This window comes from Cupressus sempervirens, chromosome 11 (assembly GCF_028749045.1).
Source record: "Cupressus sempervirens isolate cs-2001-9-10 chromosome 11, ASM2874904v1, whole genome shotgun sequence".
Taxonomy (NCBI): Eukaryota; Viridiplantae; Streptophyta; class Pinopsida; order Cupressales; family Cupressaceae; genus Cupressus; species Cupressus sempervirens.
The window spans coordinates 213,401,246-213,423,386 of NC_143128.1; the positions used below are offsets into that span (position 1 = coordinate 213,401,246).

Genomic DNA, 22,141 nt, shown 5'->3' on the forward strand with positions numbered 1-22,141 from the left:
AAACTTTGATGTAATTCCTTAAACAACTAATAGTAAATGAATTCTTATACTTATCAAGTTCCATAAAAGTACAAAAAGAGAGAGATTGCAATCCATTTTTTTGTTATACAATTTCTCAAGTGATCTTTAAAAGCTTGTCACAACCCTTAACTTGAAAGCCCTAAATCCTCTTTTTTTTAGTTCGAATCACATAATTTCATCAGATTTCTTAATAATTTATAATCATATTACATCTTACAAAGTAGAGATGTTGCAATCTTACTATAAGATTATGTTATACTTTGTTTCTTTATGGTCCCAACTAAAGAAGAGGGCCACCTAAGTAAGCTTTTGGAAGAGATTAAATATAAGTTTGTTCAAATGCATATAAAATAAGTCCAATATTCTAGATAACACTAGAAACTCTTCTAATTTGAATTGTGATTCATGTTCACTTGATGTATCTTACCTTACTTGAATTGATCTAACTTACTTATAATTTGTTATTTGATATATATGCTATTGTTCATTGCTAAATAACTATTCTTACATATATGCTATTGCTCATCAATCAATAACTATTATTACAATATTTATTCATGTATAATAAATTGCTACCATACAATTCAATCTCACAACTCTAACTCTAACTTAGTTTTAATCACATTTTTCAAACACTCCCACATAATGTTACTCAATCTCACAATCTTTAATGAGATTCCTCCAAACTCCTACTATGATTTGAGTTCTTGTAAGTTCCATACATTTAAAAAAACATCTTAGAGAATCAAATTTTGATCGTCCTAACATCAAGAGAGTTCTTAGATAACTAGAGTTCTTGAATTCACTTGCACATCTTAATGCAAGCCTCACTCACCTCCTAACATCAAGTGATCGGCTCAAATCGGAGACACCAGTTTGAGAAGCGCCACACACTCATGGATCCCTACATGTTCGCTCATTTGTCCCCAAAAAGATGCAATCAACACAAACCCTCAAAACAAGGCCTAAACCTCCTCCCCACCCCACGTGGGTCCAAAAAACCAAAAACACAAAAACAAAACACAAGAAAAGAAAAACTTACAACAAAAAAAACAACATCCAAACTTCCTGACCTAACCACACTGAAGCTCCTCTAAACTTAACTACGGTTGGCGACCGCACGGGACGTCAGGTTAAACCGGCGGTTGGGATGCCGTGTCGGAGGCTGACCGCCAATAGGCTCGCTCTTTCATAATTCCAGTGCTCTGAAGATTTGTAACTTCTACTTCAATCTCCACATCTCAACATCCTGATTACGTGATTTAACCTCGGTCGATCACAGTCTATTGTCATCAGCTACAAAAAGAGCCTGGTTTCGCTCAATTCAATGAATTCTGTCCATCTCTCGCACACCCACAAAGGAAAAATCAGGTTTTCAGACAACCCATTGTGTGTATATCCTTGGGATATATACAGGCCGTGTCCATCCTTGCCCTTGTTCGTCTAGTTTGCCCAATTTCTGTCTCAACAAGACTTGGTTGAATTTCTGCGTGCAGCACTTTTGTGTCTATATGCATAGATATGCGCATTGAGCGTCCTTCCTGACGTTATAGTTGTCACCCACAAGCCAGCCTAAGCACCATAATAGAGATGCACAACAGCCTGTTATGTGTATGTATACACGGTAAGTATACGCCCTGTTCCTTTATGTTGTAATTCCCACATTTTCCATTTACCCAGAAGAGGGATTCCGATTTTGGTGTATTGTTCTATGGAGACCCTGAGAGAAGTTATACGTTGTAAGTGTCGAATCGGCGTTTAGTTCCCCCAATTTCTTGAGCACCCACTTCGTTGGATTTATATATGCAGCACCGGAGGCCGCTTTGCGAAGATATACATAGTAAGTATCAAAAGTCGCCCTGTTCGGTCCAAATTTTCCGACTTCTAGGTCACCCAAAAGAGTTTTCAAGATTATCTTGAAGATATTCACTGCATATGTGTACTAATCAGGGTTTCTGTACATTGTAGGGAAAAAAGGAAGGAGGAGAACGATTGCAGGCCTGGATTTGCGCGCATGATATGGGCTTCAAAGGCTTAAAAGACTAATCCCTCAACATGTACACATAGGAGATACAAAGTAAGTATTCGAACTAGTTCAGTTTGCCTGAATTCACCCAACTTCTAGAACGCCGGCAAAAAAGATCAAGACTCTGTTGAATTCGTACGTGATGCAACCAAGCCGAGGATTTACACAATGAATATTTTCACTAATCAGGGCTTTGTACATTGTAGGAACAAAAGGGAAGAGTGCTGAACTGGCCTTCAATATATGATATGGCTTACCAAGAATCTGAATCATTGGATACATAGACATAGCTGGGCCTGACGGCCGTGTGTTCTTTAGAAATCCTAGAAATCTGGACAGCCAATTTTGTGACTCTTGTGGGAATCTGAACTTTTGATATACACGGTGGTATCAACCGGCTATGCCTCTGCCATGCACAATGAACGGGCCGAGGATTGCAGGAATGGATTCAGCGTATGGATTGAGTGTGCAACACAGGGGAACAGATGATGTATACCCTGGCCTGGATTCCCAGTTGTGGCATGCATGTGCTGGAGGCATGGTGCAGATGCCCTCAGTGAATGCAAGGGTCTACTATTTCGCACAGGGACAGGCTGAACACTCAGCCACCAATGTGGATTTCCCGGCTAGTCTCAGGGCCAACCCTGCAATTCTCTGCCGGGTCATTAATGTCAAGTACATGGCGGATACGGAGACAGATGAGGTATATGCAAGAATCCGACTGGTGCCCATCAAGTCCAATGATGTCTCTGAGGATTACAACACTGAAGAGAACGAAAACAATACATCTGCCGCGGAGAAGCCCGTGTCTTTTGCCAAGACATTGACACAATCTGATGCCAACAATGGCGGTGGATTCAGCGTTCCTAGGTACTGTGCCGAGACCATTTTTCCCCGGCTAGACTACTCCACGGACCCTCCTGTCCAGACGGTCTTGGCAAAGGATGTCCATGGCGAGGTATGGAAGTTTAGGCATATATACAGGGGCACTCCTCGGAGGCATCTGCTGACAACTGGATGGAGTACTTTTGTGAATCAGAAGAAGCTTGTAGCGGGGGATTCAATTGTGTTTCTGAGGAGTCTCAATGGAGAGCTATGTGTGGGGGTTAGGAGGTCGACACGGAGTACCGGTGGTGGCGACTCGTCTGCTTGGCACCTGACTGGTCAGCAACAGCAGAACGGTATATATGGGAGCACGGGTTGTGCATCTCCGTATAGGAGTAGCTCTAGATGGGAAGTTAAAGGGGGTGATAATTTCTCTGCCGCTTTCTTTGGCGGTGGAGACAACAAGGGTAATGGTAATGGGAATTCGAATGGGTTTGCGAGGAATAGGGGCAAGGTCAGTGCCAAGTCCGTGATTGAGTCCGTCACTCTGGCTGCCTCTGGGCAGCCCTTTGAGGTCGTGTATTATCCAAGGGCTAGTACACCTGAGTTTTGTGTTAAGGCGCAAGCTGTTGATACTGCTTTGCGGATCCAGTGGTCAGCAGGGATGCGTTTTAAGATGGCCTTTGAGACCGAGGATTCTTCTAGGATCAGTTGGTTCATGGGCACCATTTCGTCGGTTCAATTCGCTGATCCGATTTACTGGCCTAACTCTCCATGGCGGCTTTTACAGGTATTGATACTTGAAATGTCACACATTTGAATCTTGGGTCTGACTGTTTTTTCCTCTTTGTTTCTTCAGAAATCCCATCTTTTTAGTTTGCCTTTCGATACTTCGAATCATGAATTTGAGTCGGACAGGAAATTGTAAATAACTCTGAGCATGTAGATACGCGTCCCTAACCTAAAGACAAAGTTGTGTTTCCGAATTTAATGTTGACATTTGCATGGTTTTATGACTTTTGCTAGTTTGTTCTCTAACTATGTCATGCTTGGTTGTGGGATTTTATGTAGGCGTTCCTATTTGTGTGTTGGATGAATTGGGTTTATTTTATTTTAAACATGGTTTTAGATTGCCTTCCAATTCTTCTAGTGCTTTTTGGTACATGGGCCTGCACTTTTCTTTAGATTGGTTCTTTATGTTCCACGCGAGGGGCTTTTGAAAGTGTGATCTGCCTGATTGCAGAAGATCTCTGTCATTGCATGTGTGCATCCTCAAAAAAATTCGTTGTTAGTCTTCCATTGTAGCCTCCGTACTGTATGTTTTTATGGTTGTAGCAGTGGTCTGGAGCTTCTGTACATGATCTTGAAGCTACTGAGTATCTGTTCTTTTCAATCCTAGAAATGGCAAAAATCATTTTTCTGTTTGCATCATTGCATCAGTTGTAGAGCATAATTTTACCTTGTGTGCAGCTTCTTTTTAGTTTGTGCCGAGAAGAAGAGAAATGTGGCAGATGAAAAGATCTCACTTGTCTGGTCATTTCACTAATGTCAAAATGTACATCAGTTTGATATACTTAGGCGATAGTTGATTGCGATCCTTTTGTATCAAGAGTCAGAAGTTGAAGGTAGGTTCAACCTCTTTCATTAAGGTCTTTCCAAGAAAAGCGACTCATTGGCAATTTGACACTACAAATGTTAGCTTTTGCTTGCATTAGCATCTGAAGCAGAGTTCTGTTTCGCCCTTAATAAATTTTGTGTTTGGCATCGATAAAATTGAAAGTTTGTTAAGTTTCTAGCTAATCTCTATGTCGTCCAAAGTGTTTGCTGGTACCCATCAACAATGCGACAGTAAGCGCCAATTTCTGATTCCTTTATCTTGTCTAGTATAGGGCGCTTATATATTCCACCTTCTCAGGTTTTTTGATAAGTCTGTTAGTCAGATTTTCTAATCCACATCCAGATTGTGAAAATCTTAATATTTTGTTAGTTTTCACTTTCAGGAATACCAGATGATTTAGTGTAGATTTGTCATGCATCAATGATGCTTCATTGTTTAGCAGTTTCTAAATTATGGGATGACATTATGATCTAGGTAACATGGGATGAGCCAGATTTGCTACAGAATGTGAAGCGAGTGAGTCCATGGCTGGTTGAAGTTGTTTCCAACATGCCTCCAATCCAATTGTCACCTTTCACATTACCCAAGAAGAAGCTTCGAGTTAGTCAGCATCCAGAGTATCAATTTGAGGGGCAGGGAATTATTGGAGGACTTCAAATGGCTACACTTACCAATAACATGCTAGGGCAGATTAACCCTTGGCATGGTCTTTCAGAAAATGTTCCTGCAGGCATGCAGGGAGCCAGGCATGGTCATATATATGGGATTGCTTTGTCAGACTTACGTCCCAACAAAGTTCAATCTGGGTTGTTTTTAGATAATTTCAACCATCATGAGCAAGGGGCGATATCGACCTTATCGACTCCTGTCTCCACAGAGCTTAACATTGGGAGCTTCTCCCAGCTTGATCGCTCTAGTGTGCAGGACAACCTCTCATGTTTATTAACAGTGGGCAATTCATCACCAAGTGAACAGAAAACAACCAATGGGAAGGCTGGTAGCTCAACCACAAAGAGTGCTCCATTTTTGCTCTTTGGGAAAGCTATTCATCCAGAACAATCTTCCAAATCTCCACAGCAACAGCAGTCGGGAGTCAGTTCGTCCGATGGCCCAGGTCATCAGACTGTGAATGACATTGGGTCACCCGGGCTCACAAGCAATAGCTCAACAGATGGAAATCCAGAATCTGTAGACAAATCACAAAGAGCAATGACTGTTAGGTCAGATGTATCCAAACTCTCTGAAAATTCTGGATTAAGACTCTCACACGGGGATATTTTTGATTCTGCCGTTAACAATGGTCTTGTTAACTGTTCATGGTTTAAAGATCAGGCATCAATGCTAACATTAGAAAAATGTAATGGAGGAAAGACAGTCGAAGACGGCATTGTACACTGCAAAGTGTTTATGGAGTCGGAAGATGTAGGTAGGACCCTTGATCTGTCACTCTTTAGCACTTATGATCAGCTCTTTAACAGGCTAGCAAAGATGTTTGGCATAGAAGAGTCTGACCTAGCAAATCGTGTTCTTTACAAAGATAGTACTGGTACCGTAAGGCATACTGGGGATGAACCATACAGGTATTTCTTTTGTCATCCATCTCGACTATGTATATATGTTACTGGGACAAGTTTTAAAAGTGTTATTTGGATGCTAGAATGAATGGAAAAGATTAAAATTGTAAATATTAGTTGTTACACCATTTAATCGCAGATGTTTCTTTTCTTATATTAATTATAGATGTTGAGAAAGTAAAATAGGCAAGTTCAAGCAGGATAAGCCTTGAATATCAACAATCTTTTCACTGGATGCAGGGATTTTATGAAGACTGTGAGGAGGCTTACAATCTTGTCCGACTCTGGCAGCGACAATGTGGGAAGCTAATGGTTTATCGGCATTCTGCTTTATCTTTTGGCATCAAAGCTTTTACAAGGAAGCTGTGCAAATCAATACTTTGCTTGCATGGACGAATATATTTTATATTATACACTATAATATCTTATCATGGATCAAAGGAAAGTTTTCCAAAACATACATGGTTTAAAAAAATCCAGTTTCTGTTTTTTATGTACAGTGAATGTCTTCTAGAGGCATTGAACTTCCAGGCTGCTGTTTTTATTAACATTTCTGTTAACATTTTGAGGCTATCAGTTGTCCTCTATCAATCAGATGGATAATTGACTAAAATGACATGTTCTATTTCTCACACCGACAGGTTCAAAGAATGAAATGATTTGTTCGCGTAATAATTTAGTTTTGCAATTCTATGTTACATGGCAAGAAAGTTCTATTTGCATTACTATGGTGTTCATTTGACAAGAGAGTTCTAGGAAAGGGTTGTTATTACAACGAATTCTTAACTAGGGGGATGAAATTATTATTTATATAATAGAAGTCTGAAAGCATTTATGGGTGATTCAAACACCATTGATTTCTTGTCCTACTGGGCTTCAACATTTCAAGTTTAAACTGGTTCTCTGCCAATTTTCTGTTTTGTTGATGTATGCAAATGTAGGAAACTAAATGTTTTTGCTGTGGTTGCAAGTTGACTGCCAAATGGATAAATTGTGCAAATTTTTTTGCCATTGGAGGTTTATGCTTTTACATGCCTAAGAATGGCACATGGTTATGGTTTTAGTCCGCTTGACATTTGCATGCTGGTAACAAATTTATGAATTTTATTTGGGGTGTGACTTGACCCATCAGTGTGCTGCTGCAAAATTTTCAGTCCAGGTTTTCAATTCCATCCCCAAGTGATTCTGCGGTAGTTAAAATGATACCAGTATACCGTTGCAAAATCTTAGTCTAAATCTTCACTTCCATCCACGAGGGATTCTGCTGCAGTTAAAATGACTGGTCTTCAAGACATTCATGTGTTTTTTTCAATTTTATAATATTGATGTGTTTTTCCATAACTTGAGCATCCAAGGCAGGGCCATCACTGTTGTAATGAGGGAATGTTCATTCTGTATTTTCTTTTATCATCCAACAAGACACAGTTACAACATGGATTGTGGAAATCTGATATCACTTAATAGTTAAATCGAAGGATACATTTTTCTGGTCTTCCCCACATTTATTACTCATAAGACTAGATCTCAATTGGCTTTATACTAACATGTAGTTAAATGCTGGATGATAAATTATACTTTTATTAATGGGAAGATAGTTCACGAGGGGTAGGATATCTGGCAAACATGAGCTGTAAAAATTTGTTTTGGTCAAAACTTCTTGTGCAGTTTCCTAAATAGATTTAATCTCAAGTTCTTTGAGATATGTGAGTAGTTGGGCCGAGATGTATTCCAGTTGCGAGTATTTAATTTTTTAAATATCCTAATTACATAAATGGAAGTTTGTCAGAATGTTACTGTCATTGAATATACAAATTATTTAAGCTCGAAAGTTTGTACATCTTAAGGAGGAATTCTGCTATGAATATTCTTGCACGCTTTTATTTCAAAATGAGGGAATCTTAAAAAAGTTTGGAGGTGAAGATGATTTTTTCTCTACAAAACATAATAATGACTGTTTGGATAGGTAGAGGGTGGGTCTGAGGCTGCCTGCGGCATCCAATAATTATTGACATTTTGCTAGTGGACGTTGACAAATTGAAGGTGACTCAAAGCAATACCTTTCATGGTGGACCTTGCAAGTGTGACGATTACACACAAACAGTAATCACATCTAGTTATATGGATGATCACCTTTGCAAGTGAACTGTGAAACTCATCGACCAAAAGAATTTCGCGTCTATGTACACTGTATATAGACACGCTATAACATATATAGTGTATATACCGGCAAAAGTACACACAAACAGTATTCACGTTACACGTTATACTTCCTTTATGAATATCACCTTTGCAAGTGAAACTCATTGACCCCAGTAGAATTTTGTGTGTATGTACACAATGTATACAGATTCACCGTAACATATATACAGACCCACAGGTACACAAACAGTTTTCACACTGCAAATTACACTTTTAAGGAGAACAAATTTCCACAATTCATTATATTGTACTGATATGTCTCTGGATTTGATTGTGTTGAGATTTTTACCATCAACGTAAAAATGCAAAAAACAATCGAATCCAGAAACATACCAGTACAAATTACACTCTGTTTATGAATTCAAATGAAGTACACTGAAATGAAATTCATGAGAAGTTAGAATTTTGTGTGTATACACTTAGACAGACCCACTGAAACATATATACAGTATGCATATATAGACCCACTGTCACATATGTTCTATCCAAATTAACTATGGTTTTGACCATCTTTTGCAATTGAAATTCTTGAACCAATAGAATTATGTGTATATATACACAGCAGACAGACCCATTGAAACATATATACACAGCATGTATATGATAAACTCACTGTAACATCTGTTCTATCTAAATTAATTATGGTTTTGATCATCTTGACAAGTGAAACTCATTGACCAATAGAGTTGGGTGTGTACATATTCATACACGACCGTAACATACGTTTTGTCGAATTTATTATTGTTTTGATAATGATTTTATTCCAGTGGGACCGCCATTAATTAATCTTCATTGTCTGATTGCAGCTGGAGTTTCTAAGCGGTTAATCTCTATTAATTAATTAATAAACTAAAATCTACAGATTTAGGAAATCCGACAAGTAGGATTACGAGCTTATGGTGGCTTTTTAAAAGCAATTTGAGCCTATTTTTGTTGAGGTCGTTGGAAGAACAGAAAGTGTTAGATTGTGATTCGGTTAAGGATGGTGTATGATACAAAAATAGTTACAGATAACTAATATAAACTAATGGTGTCTAAAATACAGATAGAAATAATAAATTATTTATAAAATAAAATTAAAAGAATAGAAGGTTTGTTATATACTATTTTATAAAATGAATAAAGTGAATTGAAGGTTAGTAGTTTAACTGGTGAGTAGGATAATATGTATTTTTGGTACCATCTATTCAAGTTTAATTTTTTTGAAAGCTTGATGGAAGAGGGTTTAATTTAGGTCAGATTAGTTTGGAATGTGATGTTCCATGTTATGATCATGATGGTTGGCTTAGGAGTGGGCTTTGATAAATTAGATCTATTTTATATAATTTATTTATTATTATTATTTTTTAAAATTTTAATATAATTATTAATAATTATATTTAAATTAAATATAATTATTAACACTTATATTTAAATTAAATATATGATTGATATTACCATTATACATTGAAACATTTTAAGTTATATTGAATACAAAGTAAAAAGATGATTACTTGTTCAAACAATTTTTTTTGAGAATATAATATTAAAATTGTAATGATTCAATCTTATACTAAAATTGTATAATGAAATGAGTGAAATGATACTATTTGAGTGCTATTATTATAATGATGAATATAGTGAAGTTAAATTCATGAATGCAATTATACTTTTTGATTTAAGACCAAACATTTTAAAGAAAGGTGGAAAGGTGGATGCTTGTTAGGTTAGAACATGAAATTGTTCAAAGAATGATTGCTTCTAGATGCACATTTACAATATTTTTTAATATATAGTGTAAAAATTATAAATTATATAATATGAGAGTGGAAAAGACATAAGGGAGGTGCATATGTTTGTTTAAATTTGACGAAAGTAGTGTAAAATTTAATTTTATTCATTTAATAAAAAAAATAGTATTTATTTATTTATTTTGATTATAGTTTTTAAGAAATAATTTCATATTTTAAAACATTTGTTAATAAATTATTTTTAAATTTCATGTTATTTTTTGTGGATAATATTTCTTTATAATCTTTTGATATTTTCTTAAACATAAATTATCAATATTAATGATTAGGAACATATTTTTAATAGATATGTATTGTAATTTAGTCACTTAATTTCTCTTAACATACTATAATTTTGTGTCTATCAAGATTATTATTTTATGCTAAGTTTTCAGTTTGGGTTTTGGTTCCAAGTTCGCAAGTTCGTCAAAAAAATTAAAATTTTTTTTTATCAAATATTAAAAATTAAATTACTAACTTGAGTTCAAGTTTATTTACCTTTAGTAGCGCCAATTTTGAGTGGTCAATGAAAAGAGATTGAGTCATGTGGTCGTTTCTGACAAACATTTGGATGTCCCCAGCCTCTTCATACACCATTTTGATCCACTCAATATGGTTCCCAATCTTCAGTAGCATAAGATTGAGTGAATGGACTGCACAAAGCGTCCAAAAGATATTGTTAATATCGGGCTTCAACCAACAAACCAGTTGCCCTACAATTCTTTGTGTTGTCTGTTATGACTTGGACAACGTTTCTTGCACCCACTTGTTCAATGGCCTCAATTAGGATATTAACAAGAAATGACCCATGTTTTACTTGGCCCTCACAATCCATTGTTTTTAGAAACATTGCCCCTTTAGGGGACACTACAAGGACATTGATCAAGGGACAATTCTTGGAACCCTTCCACCCATCTAAAACAATTATCACCCTTGTCTCAACCCATGAGTCCCTTACGAGCTTCAATTGATTTTCAATTCGTTGGACCTCTTGATCCAACAAGGTGGTGCACACTTTCTCATACTCGGGGACCACAATACCCTCTTGAAGCTTCATTGGCACCCCTCAACATGTCCTTCCAAAATGAAGAGTGAACAACATTAAAGGACAACCCATTTGCATTAGGCATCTTCCCACCTCGATGTCAGCAATTTCTTGCCTCTTATTTTGAAAAGTAGTTTCCAGTGGTCCCTTTCTTTTGTGTACAAGGGGGAGAGATTTAGTGTCAGTATCTGTTGTGGTACTAAAAATTTGTGGTCTTATTCTATAATATTTGGGCATTCTCTTTTCTCTTTTACTTTTGCTTTTATTGCTGCTGAGTTCTATTGCCCTATGTCCTTCTCTCTCTTCTGCTGCCTCGTGCTCTTCAATATATTTTAACACAGTTTCATTTGGTATAGGGGCACTTTTTTTGCTAGGGCATTTCTTGACTCCTTCTAGTGTATCGACACAAATGACCTACCACACGATAACAAGAACTATTTCCTCTACACCACAACCCCAACATCTCCAACAAAATGCACCACCTCTTGGAAGGGGTCTTATAATATCTACATACTTCCATAGAGGAGAATCATAGTTGAGTTCTATTCTTTGTTGATATTGCCTACTGATGAAGAGGTTGATGCCGTTCCTTTCCTTATGGCAAGAAATTAGATACATGTTCATAATTTATATGCAAGAAAATGAAAATTTTGAAAAAATAGAAAAATGAAAAAACTAGAACAAAAACAATAACAAATGGAATAAGATCATACCTTTTCTAGCCATTGTAAGCTTGTAAATGTGTATGAATGATGCACAAACACTTGAAGAACACCCTCAAATCAATCTTCAAACTCCTCCTTGCACAACCAAATGCATGCTCAAAAACTTATGTTCTCTTCCTTAAGACAAAATAACCTATTTGGAAACATAAAATGATAATGAGAGGCCATCAAAAGAAATTCATAACAACTTTTAGGGTTGTGGACGCCAAAAAACATTTAATTTTTACCCAAAAAAACATTTTTCAGCTATCCGTGGGGCCCAATTCATTGCGGGTTTGAACTTTTGGATGTTGGTTTGCCAAGGTTCGAATCCAGTTCAAATCAGATTGAACTCGCAGGGAAAAATTCAAACCCTGCCTGAACCAAGTCTGAACCAAACCAGTATTGTGAATCGGTTCAAACTTTGGGGGGATGGGTGGAGGGGTGGGGAGGTACCATGGTAACTTAAATTTTATGTTGAAAGAAGAACATCAATGTGAAGAGAGATCATTTTTTTTTTGTTTATTTTCTTTCATGCACTTTCTCTATGTGCATTAAACATATATTTTTATTTTAAGTAAAAAAATTATATTGAATAAAAAAGGAAAACCTTTACTTGTTAAGTAAAAATGTATTTTGTCATCAATGTATGATGAAAACCTCTCACATTTACACATATTTATGGTTTACTTCCTAAATATTTACTTTGAAGTTGAGATACATGTGAATCTTATATATATAATACTTTACATTTTTATATCGCTTCCATTCATGACTATGTTAGCTATACTTCCACTTTCATCTTCCATCTCCACCCTTCATTTCATATCTCCATATTAGGCCTACGCACCACTTCCATTGTGTTTGGAATATTTTATGCCCTCTTACCATCCTATCATGTCTAGATTAGTTGTTGCACCAACATACTCATAATTACACCCACCCTAGTATTCCTTAACCTACCCTTATTAAGATTCTCTTTGAGTTAAATCTAGCTATACTAATTTGTATCAAAAACCAATTTATGACGAAAACCTTATAGCTTACCTCCCCACCATGCTTTGAAGATGCATTTGAACATTATACATGATGTTTAGACTCTTGGATTCCTACTTCCACAACTCATATCTCTATCATGTCCATTATTTTCTACCCTATAAGAACTAATCAATAATAGATCTAGTGCGATACCAATGAATAATTTTAATATCATTTGCAACATAACATGAATATTTTCTATTGTGGAGAGGCTGTTAGCCAATCTCTTTCAAATGATTCTCAAAGGTTATGCTAGATATCATCTTTTACATTGGTGCATAAATCCATTTGAATGCATGCATCAATCTAGTGTTAATATTTGCACATAATAATAAAAAAATCAAGTATTTTTATCTAAATCGATTTAATTACATTAATGTTAGGTAGTGAAATCTAAAAAAATGTTTAATGCATACAAATTAGAGTAAATGCTCAACCTCATTTGGAAATTGCAATAGCCTCAAGTTAATTAGACTGTAGAGAGACACTTAACCTCACCCATGTTGGAGAGGAGGAAAAATCTCATGTTTTGTAGTGAAAATCTTGGAAAAATGACATTTAAGATACAAGGACCCTTGTGTGTGAAGTTTTGTTAAGTTGTTGAGACCCATCATCACCATATCAAATTTGATCTCTTATATCAACCATTTTGTAAATAAAGATGTGACGATCTTGAAAATAAACCTCCTAAATAGGTAAGGGTGTTCACAAAAAAATTCATCATATAGACGTTCCATTGAAATGCATACGAAAAATTTGCAAATACATGGAGATTTGGAAAAAATAAATTGAAAGGTGAAGACAATAACATGACAAAAATGGTAAACTATAACTGGTAAACTTGTATAAATTCTAAATGTAAGTTTGATGAATAATTCACATTATTAGACTACCTAGAATTGGAACTAATTATAAAAATAATTATGATTTTTTTCATGAACGATTACAATCATACATACAAGATGCACAATTAGCCTATTAGTGAGAAAAAGAGTTTAAGTTTAAAAAGATTCCTTTCCTCTCAAATTGGTCTTATTATTTGTTTCTTTTACCAATTAAAAAAATATTGAAATTTAATATTATAATATAATGTAGCTACTACTCAAGTGCATAAGTGTTATGGATATGTACAACTGGAGTTTAAAGGTGATGAAAGAGTACTAATCTACAATGAGTTGTTTAAAAAGATTCACTTTTATATCGATGAGGATAGTGTTGGAATATTCAAATATGGAAAGAGTACTTATGAGAGGGGGGGGGGGGGTGAGTGAATCATAAGTATCATACTTTAGCCAATAAAACTTCAAACTTGCATGCATGTAAATACATCAAATAAACATGTAACAAAACTCATGCATCAATAACTCATAACACTAGAATTTGGTAACCCAGAAACCCTCCAGGAATAAGAAGGTAAAACTGGGGTGGGGATGATACCTACAAAAATTACTGCAGCAATATTGTTCAACCACTTCTGATGGTTTTCCCTGTTAAAGGCTTTACACTGTGTTAATAGTGACCTAGTTAGAGGATTTTAAAACACTTAACATGAAGTGTCACCTGGTTAAAGGATTTTAATCACCTAATCAAAAGGTTCTTACAAAATAGCTGTAAAGCTAACCTATCACCATAGGATTTTCATTCTAATACAATTGCTAGAGAGTATTAGATACAATAAACTTGATAGATTACAATCCTTGATTGCTGAATATAGGCTCCTTTTTCGCCTTCTACTGATCTTGATCCTTTGCGATCTGATAACTCTTGCTTCTGAAAATAGATTTGCTTATGCACCCTTGTATGTCCTTCCATATGTATATTTACAATGAAATTTCGTCTTCCTTATAAAGACTTCAAAGACTTAGGGTTTGATTTGGATCTACGATCCATATTGATTCTTAATTTCTTGCTCAATACTTATCTTTTACTGATTGGTTGCATGCCTTTATCATTTTTCTTGTTGGTTGCATGCGAATTGCATGAGAAAAAATAAAAGATTCGATTTTATCTTTAAGTCCTTCGAAGTTTACCTTCTGTCGGCTGCAAAAGACTGTTTGCATCATAGTTTGTGCAATTTCAAACTTTTATGCTGATTTACTGAGTTACTCGGCTCCTGAAGTATTTTTGATACTCGACACATGTTGTTTCCTGGATAGCTCGGCACATGAACAAAACTGTATTACTCGGTACATGTTGTGCTCGGCACTTGTTAACACTCGACACCTGTTGTACTCGGCACTTGTTAACACTTGGCACTTGTTACACTCGGCACTTGTTATCACTCGACACCTGTTACACTCGGCACTTGTTAACACTCGGCACCTGTTACACTCGGCACTTGTTATCGCTCGGCACCTGTTGCACTCGACACTTGTTATCACTCGACACTTACTCTTGATCTTTGGTTAAGTGTATTAACACTCAGTTGTCAAATTTATTCTTTGAGCTAACAATCTCCCCCTTTGACATGAATGGAAAAAACACTTAATTAAGATCCATGTGACTCAGTAATTTATCCTACATTCAAAATTTGCTATCTCCTCCTTTTATCATACTTCCCAAAATTTACTATCTCCCCCTTTTATCATACTTATCGTTTCATTTCTGAACTTAACTCTTATTACTTATTCTCCCCCTTTTTGACACTTATGTCAAGGGTCTTTACAATGAAATGCCATACTTAGCCAAAAATGTGCTATTTACTTCAAGAAGTACCTTAAGAGCTGCATCCCAATTTGCTAATGCGACATCCAATGTCTTATGCTGGATGGCAATCTCTGCTGCTAGGTGTACAAGTCCATCAGATGAAGAAAGATTGGGGTCTTTCTTGAGGACTGTCTCTGCATTTATCTGCTCCTTGTGAAGTAATTCCAAATGAGGAGTTATTGAAGATTGAATTTGTATCAATTTGGCTTTTGTGGTTGCCTCCTCTGCTGCTAAAATAGCTATCTCTCTTTGTGTGTGAAGCGATTGGATAAAATGCTTCTCACTCTGAGTTGGATTTGTGGGGAGTTGCATGCTAGAAATTTTCAGATTGTTTTCCAAGCTCAGTATTTTCTGGCTAATGTCTTGTGTGAATGTGGAAAAATCACACAACTTGTTGTACAGGGAAAAGATGTTTCCTAGTACAATTTTAACTATTTTAATTTTCTTTGCCAGTTCTTCTTGTGACAGTGCTATATCACCAGATATTTTACTATTTACCTTACCTTGGAACTTCTTTTCTGACCATTCAAGCAATTTGGCATTTGTTTCCTGGTCTTCATTAGTCACCTGGTCAACTATATCAGATAGTTGTTCCATAATTGGTCTTGACTCATTTGGAGGTTGTAAGCAAAAAGCTTCTGTGAATATATCTTTAATTTCATTCAATGTAAGCTTATGCTTGTATTCCTTTCTTAGTGCTTCTTGTCTCCTTCTTTTGTCTAATGCACTCTGAATTTCATTAATCTTTTCTTCAGTAAGAGTGCTAGATTCATAATATGGGATCTTTATTTCTTCATCAAGCTTAGGAACTCCATAGTGAAGTCTCCTGACTGCCTTTGATGAGCTCGAGCCTGGTGTTTTGATTTTTAGCTGTAATCCATCTGTGCTCGACTGCTGAAGAGTTTGTGTTGGAGTACCAAATTTTGGTAATGCAACCAATGTTTGTATTGCAGTCTCCTCCTTTTTCTTTGTCTCTTTTTCTTCAACTTGAATATCCCTTTTATGAATGCTAGGTGGGGTTGAACTTGTTGGTTGTTCAGATGTTTCTTTTATTTCCCCTGTTGCTGTACTCGACATTTGGAGTGTATAAGTGACTATACTTGGTGGAGGTGGTGGTGGAAGGAATAGAATACCAATAGTTTGTATGGTCAAAGGTGGCACTTGTGCTTTTTCCTTGACTATCTCTGTTTTAACTTCTGGATTCTGTAATTCATCAACATTGACCAGTACAGGATCTGAACTTAATTTTTCTACTAGTGACGATTGGTCAAGGATTTCCAAATCCTCTGTAGTTAATGGATTGATGTTTAGATTTGAAGTGTCTGTAACATCCTTTATTTTTATGAATTCTGCAGGTGTGATGGTGGCATGAGAAGGACTAGGAGGGGATACCTGTATGTCTTGCATACTTTGATCTTGTGGCTCAGCTGTATCTTTCTCTTCCTCTTTCTCCTCATTATGTGCCTCTTCTTCCTTTTCTTCTTTACTCTCCTCCACTAGTTTCTTCTCTTTTTCTTTGGTTTCTGACACCTTCTTTTCCTTTGTCTTGGCACTTGCCTTTGCCTTATATTCTTCATTATATACATCTTCTATTTTCTTGTAAACTATTTTCCACAATCTTGTGGATTTAGTCACTACTTCTTCAATTTTATTCTGCAATATACTGAATGCTCTATACTTGGGAGTGAATATGTTATTATGCCTTTTTATTGCATTTATTATTTGATCTTTAGTCAAATCAGGCAACAATCTGGCTAATGTTGACTCCCTTATTTCTTTTTTCATTTGTAAACAAAAATGCCATTTATCCTCTACAATTTTATACAATTCTCTTGGCATAGATTCATCTAATTCTAGAGGTGTGTGCTTATACTCAGCCATCATAGCATACACAGATTCCTCTAATTTATTTTGCTCTTCTTTGGTGAGCTTAGAAAAATTCAGGTTCTTTAAACCTTTTAAATCATTATTCCTAATTTTTGAACATAATTTATCAACAATAGTCTGGGGTTTGTGTCTTACCACTTGAAATTGACTATTGTCCTTTGACTCTGTTTTCTCCTCATCTGTTTCAAGTTGGGGAATAAATTTCCTTTTCTTTGACTCAGCAGCAGTCTTCTTGGAGTCTTTCTTCTTTCCTTTTGCCTCCTCTTGGGCTTTTTGTGCTGCAGCCCTTGTGGTAGGTTTCTTTGATGCAGGGGCAGCTACTTTCCTCCCCTTGGATTTAGGAGCAGAAGGAGTTGTGGTCTTTTTCTTAACTGGTGCTTCCTTGGCTTCTTCTACCTCAGCACTTTCCTCTTTGTCTTCTCCTGACTCTTGAGTCTAACCTTGAAGTTTATCTTCTTCTTCTTCAATGTTTTCTCCCTCTTCTTCTGCTATTCCTTCTTCTTCTTCCACGCCAAATTTTCTTTTGATTGGTCTCACCATTTTCTCTTTCTTCTTTACTGCTGAAGTAGTCTTCAAATCTGTTATTACCTTTGATTTGACAACATCATAAGTTCCAAATTTTTTTGCATTTTTATCAGCTTCTTCTGCAAGTAGAGCTGTTATTGCTACAGAGGCTTGATCAACATCAAGTTCATAACCTAGTGGCCTAAGCCATCTTACTCTAGGTATAACTGCTTGTATGTAGGTATAATCTATATCTACAAGAAAACAAATATCTTTTTCATATTTCTCAGTCAATGAGACTGGAATTCTCATTCTTTGTTTCATGGACTTTTTGAAGTCCTCAAAATAACCAGTCATTTGGGCATCAAAATTTTCACCCATCTGTTCAATGTATCCATTAATTTGTTCAACAATTGTTTTATCTGGATTCCACTTTACTTTACCCTTAGAAGGAAATTCTTTCATCAGATAGAAAAACATGCACATCAAAACTGATCCAAATTTGCATTGAGCTCCTTTGCTCTTCCTTATGGCTCCTAGATTTTCATTAATCTGTTGAAACATGAGCTCTGCCAAATCATAAGTGTGATCCCTTTTGATTATCTTGTATGCAACATCAACTGCTATACAAGGTACACTGTTCAACTTGCTTGATTGATAGAATTTGTGTGAAATGATTCTTACAGAAAAATCTAGTAGGGGATCTGTGACTGTGATGATAGTCATTCCTCTATTGTTCCATTTGGCACCTATATTTTTCTCTATAACTTCCCTTTTGTCACTTCGCAGGGTCTTTGGCCGATCTAGGGTTGGAATACCAGTAACCCTATGAACAGTTTTCTTGGTGAATTTTACTGGTCCTGAATTTAACCAAAAAGCTCCATCTTGTATTCGGCTCAAAACTATCCGTACCCATTCAGTTTTGAAAATAGTCAGAAATGCTAGGGTTTTGGTCAATCCTTTTCTTTCAATTATTGAAAACTCATTTTTCAGTACTTTTTTTCCACATAGTTTATCATATGCATTATGAATTTCTAAGTCTCCTATGGCACCAATTTTACAATTATAACATCTGCGAACATCTTGGACCATAACAACTTTATCCGGAATAACTGATAATGCACTTGCAGGATCATTCTTGTATGTTACTTCTGGAATGGGCTTAAATTCAAGTTGTTTAACTTCGTTGATGACCAACTGAGCTTCATGACTCTCTATACCCTTAGTGGTTCCTGACCCAAATGCCATTGTTTTCCAAACTAGGGTTTATAATTTAAACAAGTTTATAAGTCCTACATAGCTCGACACTTAAGTAAAATACCTTAAATCGATGAAACTTGTCTTGAATCGCTGTTGAAATCTTCACGAATGGCTTCTGAGCTGATCTCGATCTCCTCTGCTTTTTTTCCGACTTTGCTTCTTGTTCGAATGGTGGGAAAATGATCGCAAATTAGATTTATGTACCCTTCAAAATAGAGTAATAAATGCTTAGTACGCTGCCAACTGTCTACTCCGCTTCTAAAGAAATTTTGACCTAACTCGGCTTCCATTATTTTTTACTTTACTCAGCTCCTATTGATATTTCATAGCTCGGCATCAACTATTAACTCGGTCGTTGTTAGCAACTCGACTCCTAAAGGCAACTTTTTCAGATTTTAACAAAAATTTTCAATTTTGACTTAGCATCTTTGTTTATGCTGATTTCATTTTTGCAGTTCTTATATGTCTTGGGACTGATTTATGATGTAACTAGGTTTATCAATCCCACACACTCATTCTTTGCTTAATTTGATGAAGTGTGATCACTTGACCTATTAGGTGAAGTGATCTCTGTACTTGATGTGCTAGACTCATCTTTCTTCCTCCATGTCTTATTCATTTCACTCCTAATATGTCCAACATCTATCTTTGCCTTTCCATTGCTGAACTCAAAACTTGATGCCTTTGACCTTGTTGGGCAATTCCTGCTGACATGACCAATTTTTAAGCAACTGAAACATGTGGTTTGACTCAACCATCTTTTGTAGTTCCCTCTAAAATGTGTTCTTATGCAGTTCTGTGGGATATGTCCATATTCTTGACAATAGTGATAGCTGTACCTAGTGTTGTAATCCCAAAATTCATGGTTTGATGTTTTTGCTAGTTGATTTACAGTCCACATAGACTTTGATCTACATTCAAAAGCTCTATGTCCATACTTTTTGCAATTGTAACAGTGTCCATCAAATCTTTGAGTCCTTGCGACATTGGATCTGCAATTTTGTGTCATATGTCCTTGCATGTTGCACTTGTGACAGAAACTTTTGAGTATGTTTGATTGATTAAATCTTCTACTCCTACACACATTAGCTGTATGTCCCTTCTTATTACAGAAATGACAAGTGGGTTTTGAATTCTTACCTTTATCACTTCTTTGTTCAGCACTCTTTGATGATTCTCCAACTTCAGTGCTATTGTATCCTAGTCCTGATGTATCATGAGCAGATTTTGGTGATTTCAACAACTGTTCAAAATACTTGATTGCTTCACTTGATTTGTTGAGATTCTCTGCTACCTCTTTTTCTCTGTTCAATTCATTCTGCATTTTTTCATTTTGCATCTTCAAGGCAGAGATCTCAATATCCTTTACATTGAGTTCATGATGAAGGTTCATCATTTGAGCAAGTGTATCCATCTGCATGTTTGAGATCCTTGTCAGTTCAGTACATTTTTTTTCAAGTCTGTTTGCAATATTCCTCTTGTCATTTTTCATCATGACCTTATCATCAACTGCTCTTTTCTTTTGTTCAGTAATTTCACATATCATTATAGCATGTGATTCATGTTCCATCTTGAGAGTTCTTATCTCATCCGCTTGAATTTTATTTTTCTCCATCAGTTCTGCTATTGCTGCATCAAACTCTTTAGTGTCTCCACTGGAAAATATGTTGGTGGTATCAATCTCCTTGTAGTGTATATCATTTTCAGCTATGGCTAGATCCTTCCTCTTTTTTAATGAGTTTCTCAATTTTTTTCTGAATTCCTCCAAGCTATGCAGAGCAAGTTGTACATCTATCACCTGATTTTCAATGATCTTTCCAAGTTTGAAAGCTTCCATCTTTAGATCTTTTCCTCCAAGCTGTTAGGCTTTTCCTTAAGAGAACCTGGATTAAGCTCTAATACCAATTGTTGGAATATTCAAATATGGAAGGAGTACTTATGAGAGGGGGGGGGGGGGGGGTTGTGAATCATAAGTATCATACTTTAGCCAATAAAACGTCAAACTTGCATGCATGTAAATACATCAAATAAACATGTAGCAAAACTCATGCATCAATAATTCATAACACTAGAATTTGGTAACCCAGAAACCCTCTAGGAATAAGAAGGTAAAACTGGGGTGGGGATGATACCCACAAAAATTACTGTAGCAATATTGTTCAACCACTTCTGATGGTTTGCCCTGTTAAAGGCTTTACACTATGTTAATAGTGACCTGGTTAGAGGATTTTAAAACACTTAACATGAAGTGTCACCTGATTAAAGGATTTTAATCACCTAATCAAAAGGTTCTTACAATATAGCTGTAAAGCTAACCTATCACCATAGGATTTTCATTCTAATACAATTGCTAGAGAGTATTAGATACAATAAACCTGATAGATTACAATCCTTGATTGCTGAATACAGGCTCCTTTTCTGCCTTCTCTTGATCTTGATCCTTTGCGATCTGATAACTCTTGCTTCTGAAAATAGATTTTCTTATGCACCCTTGTATGTCCTTCCATATGTATATTTACAATGAAATTTCATCTTCCTTATAAAGACTTCAAAGACTTAGGGTTTGATTTGGATCTACGATCCATATTGATTCTCAATTTCCCACTCAATACTTATCTTTTACTGATTGGTTATGATGCAAGACCATCGAGAGGTATAAGGGCAATCCTATGTCACCCAAAAAAATATAGTTAGACTTAGTTTCTATTTCATGTGTTTTCATTTTTGGATACCCATTTGGGTCAACTAAAGTTTCCAACTCTCACAGTTCCACTATCAGTGTGTTTGAAAGTCTCAAAAAAATAGGAGCATGTAATTGGGCCATCATTTTGGTAAACTAGAAGGCGTGAATTGGCTAGATGAATGTAATCATGATTTAGAGCATTCCAATAAAGGAATCAGGTCAATAGGCCCAACGGTTTGAAAGTTATTGCAGTTTTTAAGGTTTTGGAGACCTCCTAAGAAT

At 36.0% G+C, this 22,141-nt stretch overlaps 1 protein-coding gene across 1 annotated transcript; it reads left to right on the forward strand.

The window, feature by feature from the left end:
• Nucleotides 1-1,350: 1,350 nt before the first annotated feature.
• On the forward strand, nt 1,351-6,739 carry LOC149528924 (auxin response factor 18-like). The gene is made up of 5 exons (XM_089809372.1): nt 1,351-1,861; nt 1,990-2,098; nt 2,254-3,662; nt 4,965-6,070; nt 6,305-6,739. Exons 3-5 carry the CDS (start codon nt 2,448-2,450, stop codon nt 6,372-6,374), a joined length of 2,391 nt encoding a protein of 796 aa, XP_089665498.1. The 5' UTR covers nt 1,351-1,861; nt 1,990-2,098; nt 2,254-2,447; the 3' UTR covers nt 6,375-6,739.
• The last annotated feature ends 15,402 nt before the right edge of the window (nt 6,740-22,141 follow it).

Excerpts from the sequence above, each read along its gene's own strand:
- LOC149528924 (XM_089809372.1), top strand. The coding sequence starts at position 2,448 with ATGCCTCTGCCATGCACAATGAACGGGCCGAGGATTGCAGGAATGGAT. Across the intron at positions 3,663-4,964 it reads CTCCATGGCGGCTTTTACAG|GTAACATGGGATGAGCCAGA; the intron begins GTATTGATACTT and ends ATTATGATCTAG. Across the intron at positions 6,071-6,304 it reads ACTGGGGATGAACCATACAG|GGATTTTATGAAGACTGTGA; the intron begins GTATTTCTTTTG and ends CACTGGATGCAG.